Below are 20,213 nucleotides of genomic sequence, written 5' to 3'. Positions count from 1 at the left end.
GTCTTGCATGAGGGGCAGTGTGTGGAATCCCCCTGCCTACGTATCTACTGCCCAGGCTTGCCCAAGGCTGCAGAAGTTGGAGAAAAAATGGAACAAAGAATGTGGAGCTGGGGCTCGGCGCCCATAGCTCAATGGTTAGGGCACAGGCCACATGCACTGGGGCTGGTGGGTTTGACCCCAGTTAGGGCCTGCTAAACAACGACAACTACAAAACAAAACAAAAACAAAAACTGGGTGTTGTGGCAGGCACCTGTAGTCCCAGCTACTTGGGGAGGCTGAGGCAAGAGAATCGCTTAAGCCCAAGAGTTTGAGATTGCTGTGAGCTGTGATGCCATGGCACCCTACTGAGAGTGACATAGTGAGATTCTGTCTCAAAAAAAAAAAAAAAAGTGGAATTGGTCAACAGGGCATCACTGGTCAGTGTGGGTAGCCTGGTTTGGAATGTCAGAGCTGGGCTGGGTGTGGTGGCTCACACCTGTAGTCATAGCATTCCAGGAGGCTGAGGTGGGTAGATTGCTGGAGATCATGATTTTGAGACCAGCCTGAGCAGGAGTGAGATTTTGTGTTTACTAAAAATGGAATGTCAGAGCTTCTATTCTCCCAAAGTATGACCTTAGCCAAGGATTTTGCCTTCAGTTTTCCCACCAGAAAAACTGTTGAGACAATAGCAGTCATGATAGCTACTTCACCATAACTAAGCACTTCCCATGGATTACTGGATTAATCTTTATTAGATCCTTCATAAGTAGATATCATTATTCTTTTAATTTGGCAGAAAGGAAAGTGAGGCACTTGAGAGGTAAAGTGAATTCTACCAGGTACCTGGGTAGTTAGTGTTGTCACCAGGGCTTGAACCTATGCCAATCTGATTCCAGGGCCCAAAGGTTTAACCTCGGGGCTATTGTGGACTTTGGGGAGTCCTCAGATTCTACCAGCTGGATGAGATCTAGGTCCCCTGGGGCCTTTTGATTTGCTGGGACCAGGGAGGCAATGATGGACCCTGGGCCAGAGAAGGAATTCCCAAGGGTAGGGGTCCTCTGTCACCAATATCCAAGAGAAATGGGGAGGGGCAATCATCTCCATCAGAATTCCCCCTTATCAGTTTGACGTAGTTCTGGAAGTGTCCACCCTTCCGTGGCGTCCTCTACCCAGAGCCTGGCTCCTCCACCAGTTCTCACCTTGACTGTTTCTGTTCCTGCTTTGGGATGCTCTGCCCTGTCTGGCTCGGGGAGGAGAAGGGTGCCACTCACCACTTGCCCCTGAGCTTAAGGAGGCGGACAGCCTCTTTCCTGCCACTTTGTAGTATCTGTTAGGAGATAGTTCCCTTGGATCTTGATGTGTCTTGTCACAGCTCTTGTTCCAGACTGTCTTTTCAAGGATTTTCTCATAGCAAATGGCCTTGAGAGATGGAGAGCTTGTCTTTAGGGTGGAGGACAGATTTGTTTAATGTTTCCCACCCCCACGCCTCCGCCAGGGCAATGAGAAGGCAGGTTTGCTGGCAGCTCCCTTATAAGACTGGAGGTTTCCTAAACTCAGGGTTTCTTAGCTGTGACACAAACACACAGTGTGCACAGAATCCCCAGGGCCTGCCCTGCCTCAGTGGGACATGGGACACAAGGATGGTATGAAGCTCATGCTGCCAACTGTCCCCAGAGCAACAAAGTCCTCAGTCTCTGACCCAGGAATTTAGTGTCTTTTGCCAGGAAAGTATGGGTTAGCCTAGAAGGAGAGTAACATCCTCCAGCCCTTTATAGTTCCGGCAATGAGGAAGGGGGCTGGCTGATGGAGGCTTTCGGAAGATGCTCATGGAAGCTGTGTTGGAGGATATACAAAGACCCCTGCGTCTGGGAACAAATGATGTCACCCAAATGGTGGGAGAAAACTGGGGAGTAAGGGTCCCTCATTGCCCTTCCCATGGACATGGGGCAGCAGTAGGATGGAAACCAGTTGCCCGAGTGTCACTCGGCCTGTTGTTCACTCCCTTGAATGCAGGAGAAGGAAAGGCCAGGAGTCCCCAGAGCTCATAGAGAGCTCCAGTGGGTCCACACAGAGCCCAGCTGGCCAACGGGCTGCTGAGATACAAAGCGTGGGGGCACTGCTCCTTGCCGCAGGTGGGCGATCTGTGCTTCCATATTGCCATTTCTTCAGATGACTGACATTCCTAATCTGTGGCTTGAGTTTGGCTTTCTGGATGTTGACATTTTCCTTACAAAAGTTACAGGCCAGGGAATCAATGCCTGACTCCAACTCCCTGCTCCCCAACCCCCCAACTTAGTAAGAAGGTTAGGTCACCGGGTGTGGCATCGGGGCTGGGGTGGTATATGGACCTATTTTGAAAATTCACTGGTCAGTCACTTCCAAGTGGGAGGAATCTTCTTCTTGGCCAGGTGGAGTGGACTCTGGGAAGCACATAGCTCAAGGGCCCTTGTTTTGCATCTTGTAACGTGCAATCTGGACTCTTTTTTTAGCTCATTCCAGATTTGGGCCTTCACACTGTATTTTAATTCTCTGGGCAATTTTGCTCTCTCTGTGACCTTGTCTTCCTGTGGCTCTTGATGGTTCTCCACCCCAGGGCCTCTGCTCAGTTTTGCTGGCCCTAAGTAGCCATCTGCTGACTGAGTCAGGGGCCCTGGGAGGAATTTCTGACCTGGTTCCCACCCCACAACCTCCCACCTTTCCAGCACTGGTGGCTAATTGATCCGAGGCCTTGCCAAAAATCATATCCTAGAGGGCTGTGCAGGCATGAACTTGGGGCTGCTGGAGGGCCCAGCTGGGCTCTGCTGTTTGGAGTTATAAAAAGAACTATAGGCCTGTGGTGGGCGGGTGACCAATATGGCCAGCTGGGGTGTGGCTGGCAGCTGTTGGGTGAGGTGATGCGTATGGAACCTTACTCAGTTCCCAAGGCCTGACCCTAGAGGCTGACATCCTTTCTCACCTTCTCATCCAGCCTGAGGAGTCCATTTCTATCTTGAGCATAGGACTTAATCAACAGCCCAGTGTCTCTCCTGAGAGCTGGCTGTGGTCTAGGCTACTTCTAGGCACTGTGGCAGGCCATGCACTCCAAAGAACTGTCATAAAGCAAAGGAAGTGGTGAGAAATGTCTTGCCAGGTACTTGTGGGCCCCGCGGGAGCGTGGGGAGTAACGGGTTTTAGAGTACGAAGAGCTGCCTCAAGTTCAGCTCTGCCACTTACTAGCTGTGTGACCTGGGCTGGTTATTTAACTTCTCTGGACTTTACTTTATCTCATCTGAGGAGTGAGGACTGGAGTCACAAGAATAAAGATAGCAGAATCAATCGTAGCTGGACCTTGAGTCCTAAGGGCAGGAGAAGTTAGCTCTGGCTGCGTGACACTTGGCATATCCAGCTTTCCTGGGTGAAGATCTGAACAGCAGGAGCCCAGCCTCTTAGTAACCATCTGCAGTACCCAAACTTTGCTCCACAAGTGTTATTGTTATTACTATTACCATGTTGGTAGAGGAGGTTCTTTTCCTGGGAACCTGTTTACTTAAGCCTGAGTCCATAAACTATGGTAGTGGTGATCCTTTTGAGCTGGCTTTTGAAACTGGTGGGCTTTTTTACAAGTGTCAGCCTATTGGTGCCATTATTTCAATAGCATAAGCTCACTTCTGTGTGACATTTTGGTGATTCTTCCAGCATTTTAAACTTTTCCATTGTTGTTGTATCCATTATGATGATCTTCAGTCATTAGGCTATCGCTGCCAAGTGTCAGCCTGCCATCTGGAGCCTGGCCTTCAGGTTCCTGCACGAGGGCAAGTGTAGCTATTTTCTATCCTAATATAGGGTATCCCAAAAGCTGTCCCTAAAGTCACCATATGTAGGGAAAATGGGTAATTGTAGCCAAATTTACCTTAAATGTGAATAAATGTACCTTTATTTACAAAATATTCATTACAAAAATCTTACAAGGAGGTGGAAACAAACAAAGAATAGTTGGTAAATGGCCCCTGCCATTAAGAAATGTATAAGAAATGCTTCAACAAGAAGCGTGTGGCTCTCTCCAGAGCATAATAGGACTCGCCTAACCTTCTGAAAGGTTTAATAAGCCATAGTTTATTCACGCAGCCATTTATTGGTTCACCAAGCCTCTCTAGAGCCTCTGTTATGTTCCGTGCTCTGGCAGACAGTAAGTAAAGGTGAAATGATCACTTTAGTTTGCAGTTATTATGCCAGTAAATCGTTTCAGCACAGGGGCCCCATGGTTTACTTAAGTCCAGGGCACAGATGGAGAGCAGAAAAAGGAGCGTTGCATGATTTGCTGGTGGGAGAGTGGGGGTAGTTCTGTTTCTGGGAGTATTTCAAGGAGGAAGTGGCCACGTAAAAGGATTTGAAGGAAGCCTCTTAGCTTGCCAGGTGGATCCACAGGGAAAAGGCACCCCAGGCTGAGGAAACAGCCTGTGCAAAGGCCTGGAGTCTGAATCGTGGGCTGTCAAGGCTCAGAGGCAGCACAGAGGAGCGCTCATCCACACACCGTGGTTCGGAGGTGGCCAGGGTGCAGAGGGCAGAAGGGACTGCCTAGAGCTACCCATCTGGTTAGCAGCTGAGTTTTCACCAGAACCTGGCCCTAACTCCCAGCTGGTGCTTTGTCTTGCTGGGCAAATCCTAGACATCATACATAAGGTCACCTTTACCACGTGGTGAATCACAAGCAGGTCTGTGTCCAAGTCATCTGAATGTAGTTCAAAGTTTGTAAATGGAGAGGAGAGTTTGGGGGATGGACAGTTATGGGGTCTGAGCCTTGCCTTCCACAATGCCAGACGTATAGAAGGAGATCAGTAAATATCTGTGTCCTCTTCCATAGCCACGTAGTGAGTGAAGTACACATCAATGCCAACTGCCAACTTACGACAATTTGAAGCTGGGCTTGTGAAAGCTCTGAGCAAATGGAAGATGTGAATTTCCTAAGCAGAGCGTGGGGCCTCTGTGTCCCCCCGTGTGAAAGGGGGCAGGTCATCCTTGAAATGACCAAATGTCAGCTCCCCTCCAAATGGTCTGCCCTTTGAGTGGGTGCAACATAGGAGGCCTCCTCAGTCATTCGGGGCTTTCGGTTTTACAGAACTCACAAGGAAGCTAAATGCCAGTAATACACAGGCGCACCTCATTTCATTGTGCTTTGCTTTGCTGTGCTTTATAGATATTGCATGGTTTCGAATTCTTTTTATTTATTTATTTTTTATAAATGAAAGGTTTATGCAACCCTGCCTCCAACCAGTCTATTGGTGCCGTTATTTCAATAGCATCAGCTCACTGCATGTTTCTGTGTGACATTTTGGTGATTCTTCCAGCATTTTAAACTTTTCCATTATTGTTATATCCATTATAATGATCTTCAGTCATCAGGCTATCGCTGCCATAGGTAGTGACTCCTCTGATGGAGCTGGGCAAAGTAAATTAGAGACCTTTTGAGCCAGGTGTGGTGGCTCATACTGTAATCCTAGCACTCTGGGGGGGCCGAGGTGAGAGGATCCCTTGAACTCAGGAATTTGAGATAAGCCTGAGCAAGAGCAAGAACCTGCCTCTACTATAAATAGAAAAAATGAACTAGGCATGGTAGCTTGCTCCTGTAGTCCCAGCTATTTGGGAGACTGAGGCAGAAGGATCTTTTGAGCCCAGGAGTTTGAGGTTGCTGTGAGCTATGAGACCACAGCACTCCACCTAGGGCTACAGAGTGAGACTCTGTGAGGCAGGGGAGAGAGAGACAGACAGACAGACACACCTTTGGGAAAGTTGGGAAAGGATTTAGCATTCTAGATACCACTAAGAATATTGTTATTTTAATTAATATTTTATAAGACATAATTCTATTGCATACTTAACAGACCACAGTATAGCATAAATAAACTTTTATATGCACCGGAAAACCAAAACATTTGTGTGACTTACTTTACTGCAATATTTGCTTTATTGTGGTGGACTGGAGCCAAACCAGCAATACCTCTGAGGTCTGCCTGTATGTCTTTACTGCTCTTGGTTTTTAAAGAGTTTCCAGACTTATTTCTGATGTTGTGTTCTTTCTTGACAGAAGATGGATAGTCCAGTTCTCATTTCCTGGATTTAGAAAACTGAGGCTCAAGATGGGGTTATGGCCCTGGATCACCTATTGAGTAATGTGAGCTTGGGCAAAGAGCGAAATATCACCACCTCCATGGTGGGATTTCAGGGACTCAGTTTCACTGTTAGACTGCTACCCCATTATGCTTAAAATATATAGAATAAAATAGTATCCTAATTCTTGCAAAGCCAGGCCTTTGCACTGCTTATTCCTTCCAGATTTTTGAAATATATAACATACAAAGACATAAATCCTTATATTACATTTTCTATTGATATAATTTATATATAATTATATAATATATTATATATTTTATTGTATTGAATCATTAATATTTCATATTAAATATTAGTATACTAGTGCCCTTTTATCTGCAGGGGATATGTTCCAGTACCCCCCGTGGATGCCCAAAATCTCAGATAGTACCAAACCCGATTGCCATCAATTAGAACGTGTTTCTGCTCATGTCTTCCACCCACAAATTTAATGCCTTTTCCATCTTAACTAAGCACTTAGCATACACTGTAGCTGTGATTTTTTTTTTTTTGTAGAGACAAGAGTCTCACTTTATGGCCCTCGGTAGAGTGCCGTGGCATCACACAGCTCACAGCAACCTCCAGCTTCTGGGCTTAAGTGATTCTCTTGCCTCAGCCTCCCGAGCAGCTGGGACTACAGGTGCCCGCCACAACGCCCAGCTATTTTTTTGTTGCAGTTTGGCTGGAGCTGGGTTTGAACCCGCCACCCTCGGCATATGGGGCCGGCGCCCTACTCACTGAGCCACAGGCGCCGCCCACACTGTGGCTGTGATTTTAACAGTTTGAAGTCTGACAACAAAATTAGCGCCAATTTCATTTCTCTTCTTCACAATTTTTTTTTTTTTTTGAGAGTGAGTCTCTTTCTATTGCCCAGGCTAGAGTGCCATGGCCTCAGCCTAGCTCACAGCAACCTCAAATTCCTGGGTTCAAGCAATCCTCCTGCCTTAGCCTCCTGAGTAGCTGGGACTACAACGACTGGTGTCCACTACAATGCCTGGCGAATTTTTCTGGTTTTAGTAGAGACATAGTCTCACTCCTGCTCAGACTGTACTTGAACTCCTGAGTCCAAGGAATCTACTCTCCTCGGCCTCCTAGAGTCCTAAGATTATAGGCGTGAGCCACTGTGCCTGGCCCCTTCTTCGCAATTACAGATAGAAGATGTGTCTTACTGTAGATCTTAGCAGCCTCAGTGTATGATTTTTGTTCTTTCCTGAAGTTGGGAACTTTTCACCTTTTCACTTAAAGGAAGTGCTTCACGGCTTCTTTTGGCATCTCTGCATGGCCAGCATCACTACTCTCGTGCTTTGGGACCACTATGAAGTATAATAAGGGGTACTTGGACACAGGTGCCATGAAACCACAACAGGTGATTTGATAATGGAGGTGGCTTCTAAGTCTGCAGTCAGCAACACCCAGGCCCCTGCCCAGTTCCAGTCATTGGCCCGTTTGGAACTGGCCGCGAATCACTGCCTGAGTTCTACCTCCCTGCTTCCCTGATCATGAAAGGACTGTCTTCCATGAAATCTGTTCTTGGTGCCAAAAAGGTTGGGGACCACTGTCCTGACTGACAGGCAGGTAGCGTAGAAGGTGTGGATATGCTGGACGAAGGTATGATTCATGTCTCAGGCAGGAACAGAGATAGACGGTATGAGAGTTCATGCTTCTCAGAATGGCACACAATTTAGCACTTAAGAATTGTTTATTTCTGGAATATTCATTATAAAGTTTTTGGTGCTGTGGGGGACTACAGGTAACTGAAACTGCAGAAAGCAAAACCACAGATAAGGGGAGACTACTGTATATATAACAGTCTATGATATTATGTATTAAACATAATAAATTTATACATTTACATATTGTAACATATTTCATGGTATATATATACATTATAATATATACTAAAATAGAAATTATATACATCTAAGATATAAAGATATACATTTTAACATATACTATACACTTGATACATTGCAGAAGACAGAGAGACTACTGTAAGCACCTCCCACTCTGTCTTACCAGCTCACCCCTGTTCCTCTGCCCCAGCACACAGCCTTGGTTGACTAATAATACCTGAGCATAAGTGAGAAATTCAAGAGCAGGTTTGATATCTCATTAGCTTTCTAAGTCCCAGTGTTGGTTCTGCTTTTTCATAGAACCTTCAAGTAGCTGCTGAGAGCCCTCTGGACAGGCCAGACCCCTTCACAGAGTCTTTCAGGCCCTTTGAGGTTGGATCCCTGCCCACATGTCCCCACCAGACCCCCAGCCTCTGGCCCCTGTTTAACTCCTTCCACTAGCCATGCACTTCTCTCTGCTGGAGACGTTCTCTCCTTCTCTTCCCCTGGATGACTCCTCATCCTCTGGATCTTGGCCAAAATGGCACATGGGCTCAGCTTCCCTCGACTCCCCTCCCAGCACTGTATCAACCCTCATCTCCGCGTTTCCCCCACCCTGCATCACCCAAGCCCTGCTGTGACCCTCCCTGTTTGGTGAGCTCCAACATACAGATTGGCCAGCCAAGGTGTGTATAGCACAGAGCTGGTAGAAGGGAATTGCCCATGTGTTTTTTAAATGTTGAACTTGAGTTGGAAGGTAGCATAGGGAGTGCTATGGGGGTGAGGTGCTAAAGGGTTAGAGCTGGCTGGCAAAGAGTGGGCCAGCTCCAGCATTTGGCTGTGTTGGCTGGCTTTGAAAGGTTGGAATGTCCTTTGTTTCCCACCTAGTAACCATCCACTCTCCTCTCTCTCCTTTCTGATAGAAACCCAGTGCTGAACTTGTGGTTTAGAAGAGGGGGTTCAGAAGAGGGGGCTCAGCCCTCCTCAGAGACTGGCAAAGAGCAGGTTGGGGGTTCTGGACAGTAAGATGTGAGAGTGACTCTGCTGTTAGGAGGCCTCTGAAGCCTTTACCTTGTTCTTCAGAAGGGGCACAAGAATATGGGGGGTATCTATAGGACAAATGTCCTGGTTTCTTCAGGCAAAAGGAAAAAAAAAATCCCAAGAGGGAACAAAAAGTAGGGGAAACTGTTTAGATCTGGGGTGGTAGATATTTTCCTATAAAGTCCAAGTAGTAAATATTTTGGGCTTTGTGGGGCACATTGTCTCCGTAGCAACTACCCAACTCTGCCTTTGCAGCACGAACAGCACCATAGGATTCGTAAACAAGTGGGGATGGCTGCGTTCCTATAAACTCTATTTATAAAAACAGGCAGTGGCCTGCATTTGGCCTGAGGTGTGGTTTACCAGCCCAAGGTTTAGATCAGCTGCTCTCAACCTGTGGGTCGCGACCTACAGGAACTGTATTAAAGGGCTGTGGCATTAAGAAGGTTGAGAACCACTGGGTTAGATTGAGAGAGACTTCCGAGAACTGTGTGATGTATGGTCTTTGAACGGATCCCTTTATGAACAAACTAAGTCTTAAAAACAAGACAAGACAAAAATATTTGTGACAGTTGGAAAATGGCAGATGCTGTTTGGGGTTTCTTATAAAATAACCCGGGGTGTGGAGAGAAGGAGCAAAGATGACACAGGACTGGCCGTGGGCTCATCGCAATTGAAGCTGGATGATGGATAAATGGGGGGGGGTCTTCATACTATTCCTTCTTCTTTTGTGTTTGTTTGAGAATCTGCACAGTAAAATCCTTGAAAGAGGCAGACAAGAAAGAACTCCCTTTCCCATTGCCTCTAGTCACCATCGTAGCCAGCGAACATGGGATGCCTGGAGCTAATGCAGTCGTTATGCTACTCAGAGAGGACAAGCCTGAGATGAGACTGGCCACCACACGTGACAGGGTAGAAAGAGGAAGGAACTAGGATTCTGGATGATTCTGTTGGGCTGCCAAATCAACCAGCACAGAACTGGCCTATTTCAGGACTCTTTTGAATGTGAAACAGTAAATTAAGTCATATTTATTTATTTTTTATTACATATTACCCAAAGTCCCCTAACTGATGTAGAGAAAGGAACAGTCTGGAGGCCTGGACTCTCTCTCCTGCAGGAGAATGCCATGGTATCTAAGAGTTCACCAGGATCAGAACACAAGCTTGTGAGAAATGGGCCCTTATTAAGTCTCTCTGAGTCCTACAGCACCCACGGGGGGCCAGGAAATGGGAGTGATCACTGCTTTCCGCCTTACCTCTCTCGAATCCCATTGAGCAGATGCCAGGAGCTATGCTGGACTTTGGTTAGGAGAATGCCAATGTTGCAATTATAGACCCACAATTCCAGGAGAGGAAATGGCAGAAACAGAGCTCCCGAAGGACAGCTGGCCTTTCTGGCATCCCTCCTTACAAGGACAAGGAGATTTCCTCTCCTGCACCCCTCAACACACAGTAACCACAGCTATATAACTTCTACACACAGGGCACAAACAGCATTGTTTCTAACTGATCTCATGGCTCAGCTGGTCTCGGGGGTATCAGCTGTTCTGTAATGCATGACAAATCGCTGTGGTTAACTTACCCCCGCCGGGTCTCCTAGATATGGTCCTTAGACACTTGCCAAAAAATGTGCAGAGGGAATGCAGGGGAGGAAAAGAGAAGGATGATATAGAGAAAGGCCACAAGGCCTGGCCCCTCTCCCATTCATCTGGATGCCCCTGGAGTTCTGCCAGGCTCCTGGAGTTCAGATTCAGCTGCAGAAAAGGCTTTGGAGCCTGGGGATGGGAGAGGAGGGTTGGGGGTTTTAAATAGGAGCAGGTCAGAGGTCCTCTGTTATACAGTTTGTTCTCGGTCTTAATTTAGCCCCAATTTTCAAGGCTCTGCTTATATTTGAGCATGTATCAAAATGCCCCAGAGGGCTTGTTAAAACAGATTGCTGGGCCCCTTCCCCAGAGTTTCCAGTGGAGTAGGTCTGGGGTGGGGACTGGGAATTTGCATGTCTAACAAACTCCCTTGTGTTGCTGATTCTACTGGTCAAGGGGACCCTGATTTGAGAGCCACTGGCTCAGGACATCTGTGCATGACTGCGGCTCTCAGAGAGCAGGAGGAAGAGATGCAAAGTCTTCTTCCTCTTCCCTGAGATGGGAACTAAACAATCCATGGACAGAGGCCCGTGTGGCCTGGGTGGGAAGCACCAGTTAGTCACTGTTGCTCTGAGATCACAGTGAACCAGGAACCAGGAGACCTGGGTGTTATCTTGCCCCTGAATGTTCTCACCATGTGCCCTTGCAAAGCCACCTCTGCCTCCGGGCCTTGGTTTTCCCCTCTGTAAAATGAGCAGGTGGCACTTTCTTGTACATGTTATCATTTTTATAGCCAATTTTTTCTTTTATTAAATCATAGCTGTGTACATTAGTGCAATCATGGGGTACAATGTGCTGGTTTTATGTACAATTTGAAATATTTTCATCAAACTGGTTAACATAGCCTTCATGGCATTTTCTTAGTTATTGTGTTAAGACATTTATATTCTACACTTAGTAAATTTCTCATGTACCCTTGTAAGATGAACTGTAGGTGTGGTCCCACTGATTAACCTCCCTCCACCCATCCTCCCTCTCCCCTCCTCTCTCTCCCTCTCCCCTTCTTCTCCAAATGTTTTTAAAAATTAAATAAGAAACAAAGTAAACTAGGTGATCTCCAAGGCAATGGAGGTGGGAAAATCTCTTGCCAGCGTCAGTGTGCACCTGGAAGACTGTGAGTGGGAGTCTGACTTGGATTTGAACGTGGTGCTGATACTTACCACCTGTGAGTGCTGAGCGCTGGGGCAAATTACCTGGGCCCCCAGAGCCATGGCCTCCTCATCTACGAGCATAAGGATGTTGATCTTGTGAGGTTGTCGTGGGCATTAAGGTAAATGTGTAAAGTGCCTGGCCAACTTGTTAAGGTAGGATGGCTTTTGGTATTTTAAATATCTTTTCCAGGCATGGGGGCATAGAAAGCAACTTTTCTCCTCATCCTTGCCCGACTGTGATGCCTGGTGACCTTCATGTTGATGGTGCACTCAGATCTCCCAAGTATGTGTCTCCAGTTTTCCCCTGGGGTGATTGTTCTGGGAAGTGCTTAACTTTCCACATTTTCCATGAACTCTTTATTCTTCAACTCCCATTAATTTGATTATGAATTCGATTAATATTTATTGAGGGCCTACAATGTGCCCAATGTAAGACAGGCATTGACGATTTCAGAAGTGGTCCCTGCTCCCCGTGGAGCTCAGTCTAGAGGGAAGATGTTACTCTGCAAATCACACAGAACCAAGAGAGACTCAACAGTGAGAGCTGCTGAAGGAGGCCTGAGGGAGCAAGGACAGGTAGATTTGATCCCGTTGGGAGGCCAGCACAGGCTTCTAAAAGCAAAGACTTAAAAAGATGATGTCTGAAGGAGGAGTGTTCGAGGCAGAGGGAGCAGCCTGTGCGAAGGCCCTGAGGCAACATGAACATGGTGCCTGCAAGGAGCTAGGCTGGGGGCCCAGGAGGAAAGAAGGTGGGCATAAGAATCTAGGCTTTGTCCCAAGAACAACAGAGCCCGTGGAGGCTTAACAGCAGAGAGGGCCACATGATGCCTCACGTGTCTGCTCTGGATGGAGTTGAAGAAGAGATTCTGGGGCTAGAGTGGAGGGGGTGATCTGTAAGGGGAAAACCCTGGCAACGTCCAGAGAAGAGATGCTGGTGGCATGGATGGGGCTGAGGGTGCATTTTCAATGGACAGAAGCAGTTGTATTTTGAAGATCCTTTGGAGTTGACTCCACAGGACTCAGTGGGGATTGTTGTGGCAGGTGAGAGAGGGGGCTAGGGCGGTCTTGCTGTCTTGCTTTCTAACTAGCTGTCTAGGATGGATGGTGGTGGCTTTCAATGAGCTAGAGTGGAATTTTCTTTCTCTTTTCCTGAGTATTTCAGAGCCCTGGTGGTCACTGGTCCCACCCAGGGGTATGACACAAGCACCCTCTTTGAGTAGTTCAGCATCCCCTCCTCCAGGTGGCGTTAAAACACGTAAACCACTTAGCACAGCTGCTGGTGCTCAACAAACAACCGCCAGCCCCTGGGTTCCCAGAGCTGTGACAACACAGGTGCCTTCCAGGTCACCCATGGCAACCTCTCTTGGAGGCCGCTGGCCTCTTGCTGCAGAGACAGTTTCGAGCTAACATTCTTACATTTTTGAAAGAGGTAGGGGGATCTGGGATTCCCCCTGAGCTGGGGAAATTTTGTCGTCTCAACCTTGAACCGCTCATTGCCTGGAAAGATGGAGCAAGGGAGGAGGAGAGCTGGTGGTCTAGCCAAGGCTGCGCTCCTACAGGAGAGAGCAGGTGCTTGGACCTGAGGCCAGGGGATCTGGCCATACTCTAAACTAGCTCTGTGACCAGGAGCGAGTCTCTTTTTTCTCTCTAGACTTCAGTTTACCTAAGTGTAAGATGGGGTGGGACACAGGGCACTGTCTCTGAACCCTTCTATCTCCAAATCTCTGGGGTTTTGTCCATTGTTGAAGGAGCACCAGTGAAGGCTGAGACAGTCTTCCTCCTTTGGGTGAAATCCTGAGCGGTGGCTTGAGCTCCAGCCCAGTCATTCCATCTTTTTGGCACACTCTTGCCACAGGGGCTAGATACCTTCATCCTTTTCTGGGCTAGAAACCTTCACCTTCAGTCTCTGTGGCCTGTCTGTCCCAGAGGTTTTCCTGAATCATGAGTTCTAGGTAGCTCAGGCTTTCCCATCTGGGATACTCACTCACAAAGGGGCTGGCCCTTCCACCTGAGGCTTGTGCCTTTCCAGACCAGGAGACCTTCCTCCTCCCTGCCTCTCCTGTGGAAGTCTCAGCTCAAATATACGTGTGTAAGCCTTCCTCCCAGGCCTCCTTCCCTGAGTTCCTGGAGCCCCCTGGGGACCTTGCTCATTCACACAGAGCACATGTCTCTCTGCCGTCCTTGCTTCGCTGTCAGGCTTTCTCATGCACGTGCCACATCTTGCAGTTGGGTCGCTCGCTCTGGGAAGCCAGTACAGACTTCTTGCCTCCTCCTCCCCCAGGGATGGGGACTGGAAGTGTTCAGTATGTGTTGGTGGGATCAGTAGCCAGAGACACCCCAAGCCACTCTGCCCTGTGCAGGGTCACAAGTTCTGGAAAACCCGGAACTTGGTTTCCAGGAGGTGCCCAGCTGACACCTGGGGATTTCTTTGCCTTGGCCCTGTTCATCTCCAGAGATGGGGCCACCCAGCCATTTCTCCACCTTCTGGCCCAGACCCCTATATCCCCTATTCCCAACAAAGGCTTCCTCAGTGGAAAACAGCTTGGACATCCAATACTTGCCAACAAAAGCAAGCATTGTAGCCACAGGGAAAGGGGTGGGGGTAGAGAGACAGGGTGAGGTTTTGCTTTCTGCTTGCCAAGACTGGCTCATGAGTCAGGCCACTGGGGTCCCAGCTGTAATATGTCCCTCTTGACTTGTCCTGCTTGCAGCAGGAAGAAGGAGGAGGAATGGAGCTGGGGCCTCTGAGTTTTCTACGGGAGATTCTCTGGGATGGCCTCATAGCAGGGAGAAAATGAGCAATCCTAATGCCACAACTCTACCCCTCTGGCCCCCAGGGTCTCCTCTCTGCAGCTCGGAAAACTGATACCCTGAGAGAAGAAGCCATTTTATCCCAAGATCATTTATGGGTTTGCAGAGGTCTAGAACCAAGGAGCTCCAGCCTGGGCACTTCTCAGCCTCTTCTTGAAGCTTCCACAGACACATGTAGGTGCATGGATAAACAGACAAACAGAAACACACGCATAAAACCTCTCACAAGCCCTCACACACAAAATGCTGGCTGGCTCTTGACTTCACAGATCTTGAAGGACCAGGAAGAGGAGAAAAATGAACTCTATTCTTCCTCAACTTGATAAAGAGTAGTTTATTTATTTCCAAATAACTGGTTGCTCTGGTATTGCTTGGAATGTAATATACTTCAGTTCTCCAAATCTGCTTCTTAAATGCACTGGTCCTCATTTCAAAGATTCTTTATTTTATGGTTCTTTCCAAAAAAAGAAAAATCTCCTTTCTCTAATTGCCACCTCTTGATTACATGAAATATAGTTTATTTGCAAAATGTTACAAATGCATTTATGTGGTAAAGAAAGACCAAGGATTTTCTGTTGGGGTGTCTGACCTAACTACTGAACTGGTCTCAACACCATTGCAAGCCCAGCATCCACTCTCCTCTGTCAAACTTTAGGTTCTTTCCACCTTGGGCTGCAGCAGGTGCTACTGCTGTCAGGGATGGAAGGGGAAGTTAGTTATTTATTGAGCACCTACTATGTGCTATAGCTGACATCCATTTTGCTGATGAAGAAATTGAGGCTTAGAGCTAGGATTTGAATTAGGGCTGATTGTGACGCGAGGGCTTCTCCCTCCACACCTTCACATCCCGGCTCATGGCAAGGACACAGACTAGTCGGTGCACCCTGGGGTCCAGGGAAAGTGGGTAGGTTCAAGGGGTTGCTGGTTAGTGGGGAAATCAGGACCATTATAAAAGAAAGAGAGAGACGCCCTCTACTGGGGGGGCTCACCGTTCTCACCCCAGCTCCAATGCAGGACACCTCATTTGGCTCCGCGGCTCTGGAGCAGAAACTGGGAGCCCACCCTGCAGCCACGGAAGTGGGCAGAGCGGCGGTGGAAAGCAGATTCGGGCCACCACTCCTGGAGGCCCAGGCATCTGAGGGGACAATGGGCCCGGTGAGCTAGAAGTCCCAGCTCCGGCTCCGCGTGGCACTTCCGATCCCGGCCGCACGCCGCCGCACCCCCAGCCCCGCGCCCCGCCCCCGGGCGTGCTGCGCCCCCCGCCCCGCCCCGCCCCGCCGGGCGTGCCCACCCCTCTCCCGCCCTGCTGCCCCCTCGGCCGGCTCCCGCCGAGTCCCGAAGCGTCACGTTGCGGGTGGACAGACCCGCCGGCAGTTGGCACTCGGGACGCTGGCGCGTCAGCAGCTCGGCTGTCCCGCCGGTAGCCTCGGGCGCTCGGAGCGAGCGGTCCAGGCGGCAGCGCCGCGCAGGGGGCCGGGAGTCGGCGGGAGGTAGGCTGCGAGGAGGGAGGCGGAGGCGGCCGGCCGCTGCTCCGACAGCCCGCGGCGCGCCCCAGCCTCGCGCGCAGCCTGGGACTTGGGGCTCTGGCGCCGGCGCGGCCCGAGTCCCCGCGCGGCCACATGGCTCCACTCCGCGCCCTGCTGTTCTGCCTGCTTCCTTTGCACTGCGCGCTCTGGGCCACCGCGGGCAGTCGGCCCCCAGGTGCGTGCGGGTTGGGCGCGCGCGGGGTCCTGGGTGCCCTCGATCGGGGTGGCCCCGCGGGTGCCCGAGCCCCTGTGGCGGGGTTCCAGCGGCTGGGTGGGAGGCACAGCGCACACTTTCTTCCGCATGGGCCGCCGGCGCTGTCCCACGATTTCCCTCCTGTTCTGGCACTAGAAGTTGAGCTAAACCCTAGGAGAGGATTCGGGAATATCTAGTCTCGTTTTAGGAGCAATGTATCTGTCGCTTTGTTTCTTTTTCTGTGTTTCTCCACCTCCCACCCAAGCATGTGTCTCTGTCTTTATGTGTCTCTTTCAGTGTCGTGTCTCGCTCCAGCTTTGTGCAGGGATGTGTGTATGTCTGTCATATACACAGAATCAGCCTAACAGGTGATTGCCTCCCACCACATCCTGCACAGGAACACACTCACAGCCTTGGTCTCCCTGGGCATGGCATTCTCAAAGGCTGCAGACATCCTCTCACATGCAGACCGGACTACTCCATACACAACTTGCAGCTTGGGGTACCATCCTAGTGGCTCCAGGCTTTTGGAGGAGGTCCTGGTCATTTCCAGGCCTGGCACCTGCCTGTGTGTGAACTCTGTTCATGTGCCATGGTGGTAGTCTTGCAGCAATCTTGGGGGTCTTTTGCTATAAGTCAAATTAGAGAAGAGTTAGTACTCCTTATCCATAACTGCCCTGGGCATGGGGGATTTTCAGGAAACATCATTTTCTGCCAGGAGGGGAGGCGGTGTTTTATTAGTATCATGAACTGGGGAGGTGAGAAGTACAACTCTGGGGAAATGAAAATTCCTCCCAAACTCATACCCATGAATCACCAACCCTGGAAGCCAGGGAGCTGTCACTCCTGCCCAGCCTGGCTGGGCTTAGGGAGAGCTGTGTGAGGATGGGCCTGATGGCACGTTGCCTGGAGCATGGGGCCATGACCTCACACTTAATTCATTCCAAGTGAGCAGGTCACCCCCTGTGTCTCCTTTTATTTCTGAAGGTCTATATTTATCCAGCTTGGGACTGGGCCATAGAGAAATCTCAGCAGCCACTGTGCTGTTTAAAAAAGTTTTCTTTCTAACCTTGGAAAAATATAGAACCCTGTATTCCCTCCCTCCCCTTTCCAGCCCCACCTTCTCCTTGACACATGCCCACCATCCCCTGGGTTTCTAGGTGTGTTTGTTTTGCCAGCTGCATTCTTGGGAGCTTGGGGAAAAGGGCCCTACCCGAGCCTGGGCTGGTGACTTCAGCACATGAGGGGAGTTTGGGCAGATCTGGCCTTCCCTCCCTTTGCCCTGGGGGCTTTCGGGGAATTTCAGCCCTTTCCTAAGCAGTGCCCAAGGTTGGAAGGCTTGTTGCTAGAGTGACAGGGCTGTTTGGCATCATTTGTTTTCTTCTGCTAAATTTAAAAAGGACCTGGGTGTTGCAGAGAACAATTTATATCCACAAAGTACCTCAACAGCATGCATCCACATGTAGAAAGCCAGGAGCTCAGGAAGCAATGCGTGGAAAATGGATGAATTTGGGCTAAGGGGTCCATCTAAGGTGACACTCAGGGTTGCAGATCCTTCTCTGCCCCCATGGGATTTCTATGTCCCCTTACCCTCTGCACAGACTGCATGGAAGTGACTCTTTGTTTACCTCCAACAGAGCTTCACCCCTCTGGAAAGCTCAGTGGCTATGCTGTGACAGTACCCTGCAGCACGGATTTTCGGGGACGCTTCCTCTCCCATGTGGTGTCCAGCCCAGCAGCAGCCTCCTCAGGGACTGTGGTAGTGGACATGCTACCCACACCGCTATCCCATTCCAGTCACCCCCGGGTGGCTCGAAGCCCCCTGAACCCAGAAGGAGGGACCCCGTGGCCTGGCAGGGTCGGGCACCACTCCCTCTACTTCAACGTTACTGTTTTCGGGAAGGAACTGCACTTGCATGTGCGGCCCAACCGGAGGCTGGTGGTACCAGGAGCCGCAGTGGAGTGGCAGGAGGATTTTCAGGAGCTGTTCCGACAGCCCTTGCGGCAGGAGTGCGTGTACACTGGAGGTGTCACTGGAATGCCTGGCGCAGCTGTTGCCATCAGCAACTGTGATGGATTGGTAAGGGACAAGGCTCTCCTTAAGGTGCATCCCCCCACCCTGTTTTCTCTTTGGCTGCCCTGTGTTTGGGGTTCCTGTGGACATGTGCAACCCAGGCCAAGTGAGGGGCTGTACTGCCTTCTGAGAGCACACCACATGCCCCCGCTGGCCACCAGTAGGAAGTGGCTGAGTTGGGAGGATGCCTTTTTCTTGTTCTTCCACCTCACCATCTGTGGGCCCACCTAGACTACAAGCTACCTGGCTGGGATCTCTGAGTCCAGACAAATGTCGGGGTGAGGAGGGCAGGCTCTGGGGTCTGACTTCGGGGGTTTGTATCATGGCTGGGCCACTCCCTAGCTGGGAGGATTTGGATAAGTTAATCTGTCTATGGTTCTTTCCCTTTTGTGTTAAATAGGGATTTATTCATTTTGCACATATTCACTGTTCTAGGGAAGCGGGTCTGTGGCCGTGCCTGAGGTAGACGTGGTCCCTGCCCTCCTGTAGCTAACACACTGCTGGTCATAATGTGACCCACCTCACTGGGCAGTGCCTTGAGTGGTTGCTACCTGCCTGGTGCATGGCTAAGGCTCAGTATGGCAGTCAGTGCCCTTATTATGGCTATCATTATGTTAAATCCTTTCACTTCCACCTGTCTCCTCTCAGAGTCTGCCTGCTCTTGGCTGGCTGCCTTGTGCGGTCCCTTTCTTAGGACCCTCTCCCTGTTCCCAGATGATGGGAACACCCCTGTTAGTTGGTTCCATATTGCAAACCAGATAGGTGTGGGTGAGCTCCCTCTGTCCCATTCTCACTTGGGGCTGGCTCTCATTTCCATGGCTGCTCCTTCTTGGAGGGTGCTGGCCTGGCACCCTCAGATCCCTGCTGGGCAGCTCCTTCCCTGGGCTCTTCTTTGCCAGTGATGTCAGGTATGAACCGATGTGTCCCAAGAATGGACCCACTTGCCTCTCTGCCCTTTGGCTTTGAGAAGGGGCAAGTCAGCAGGAGTTTTTCCTCCCTGATGGGAGCATTCCCTGCCATCTTTTCACCCATAAGAAGTGTCTTTCTGCTGATGTTATGGCTGCCTTTGTCCAGGCCGGTGCATCTCAACCAACTTATTCTTTATCACCCTCTAAATGTGTCAGATATTTTCCCCTAATTATCAGAATCTTTCCTGCCTCCATGAAAAGTTACTTATTTTTTATTTTAAAAATGCAGTCTGTTATGTTGCCCAGGTCAGAGTGCAGTAGCTCTTCACCATCACAGCTCACTCCTACACTCAGGTGATCCTCCTGCCTCAGCCTCCTGAGTAGTTGGGTGGGACTATAGGCACATGCCACTGCACCAGCTTTCCCCATGAAATTTTAATAGCCCAGATATACCAAATATCTGTTTATATACTATGTATGTATCCATGCTTTTATAAAAAGAGTGACTTTTTTGCTGTCTAGAGACTCAGTTTCCACATCTCCCATTGAGAGGCATGGTCTACTACTCAGTGGTTGGTTCTCAGAGATGATTGTATCTCACTCGTGCTCAGGTTGGTCTCAAACTCCTAAGCTCAAGTGATCTGCCAGCCTTGGCCTCCCAGGATGCTAGGACTACAGGTGTGAGCCACCATGCTCTGCCTAGAATCTCCTTTTGAAGAGAGGGACCTAGGATCTGCATCTTTTCCAAACTTTGCAGGTGATCTGACACAAGGGTTCCTCATAGCCGACTTCGAGAAAACCAGGTTGTACAGTCAGGTGGAAAAGCCTAGACCTTGTCTGGGTTCTAGGGCAAGATTCTGCTGCCAGCTACTGGGCTGTGCAGTTCTGTGCCACAGGAGCCCTTGGTTGGCCTGGTGGCTAGAGCTGTG

The 20,213-nt window shown here is 49.6% G+C and overlaps 2 protein-coding genes across 2 annotated transcripts in view; both read left to right on the top strand.

Moving 5' to 3' along the window:
• Positions 1-20,213, top strand: part of PALD1 (phosphatase domain containing paladin 1) — a 361,757-nt gene that overhangs the window by 164,456 nt on the left and 177,088 nt on the right. The window lies entirely within an intron of this gene.
• The window catches only part of ADAMTS14 (ADAM metallopeptidase with thrombospondin type 1 motif 14), a 77,107-nt gene continuing 72,882 nt past the window's right edge, over positions 15,989-20,213 (top strand). Inside the window, exons 1-2 of the mRNA XM_053582746.1 lie at positions 15,989-16,284; positions 17,940-18,382. Coding sequence (XP_053438721.1) covers positions 16,203-16,284; positions 17,940-18,382 — 525 coding nt within the window. The 5' untranslated portion in view covers positions 15,989-16,202. The remainder of the gene's footprint in view (positions 16,285-17,939; positions 18,383-20,213) is intronic.

This window comes from Nycticebus coucang, chromosome 3 (assembly GCF_027406575.1).
Source record: "Nycticebus coucang isolate mNycCou1 chromosome 3, mNycCou1.pri, whole genome shotgun sequence".
Lineage (NCBI taxonomy): Eukaryota > Metazoa > Chordata > Mammalia > Primates > Lorisidae > Nycticebus > Nycticebus coucang.
Note: the sequence above shows the minus strand (reverse complement) of the source record. Positions and strands in the feature narration are given on the sequence as shown.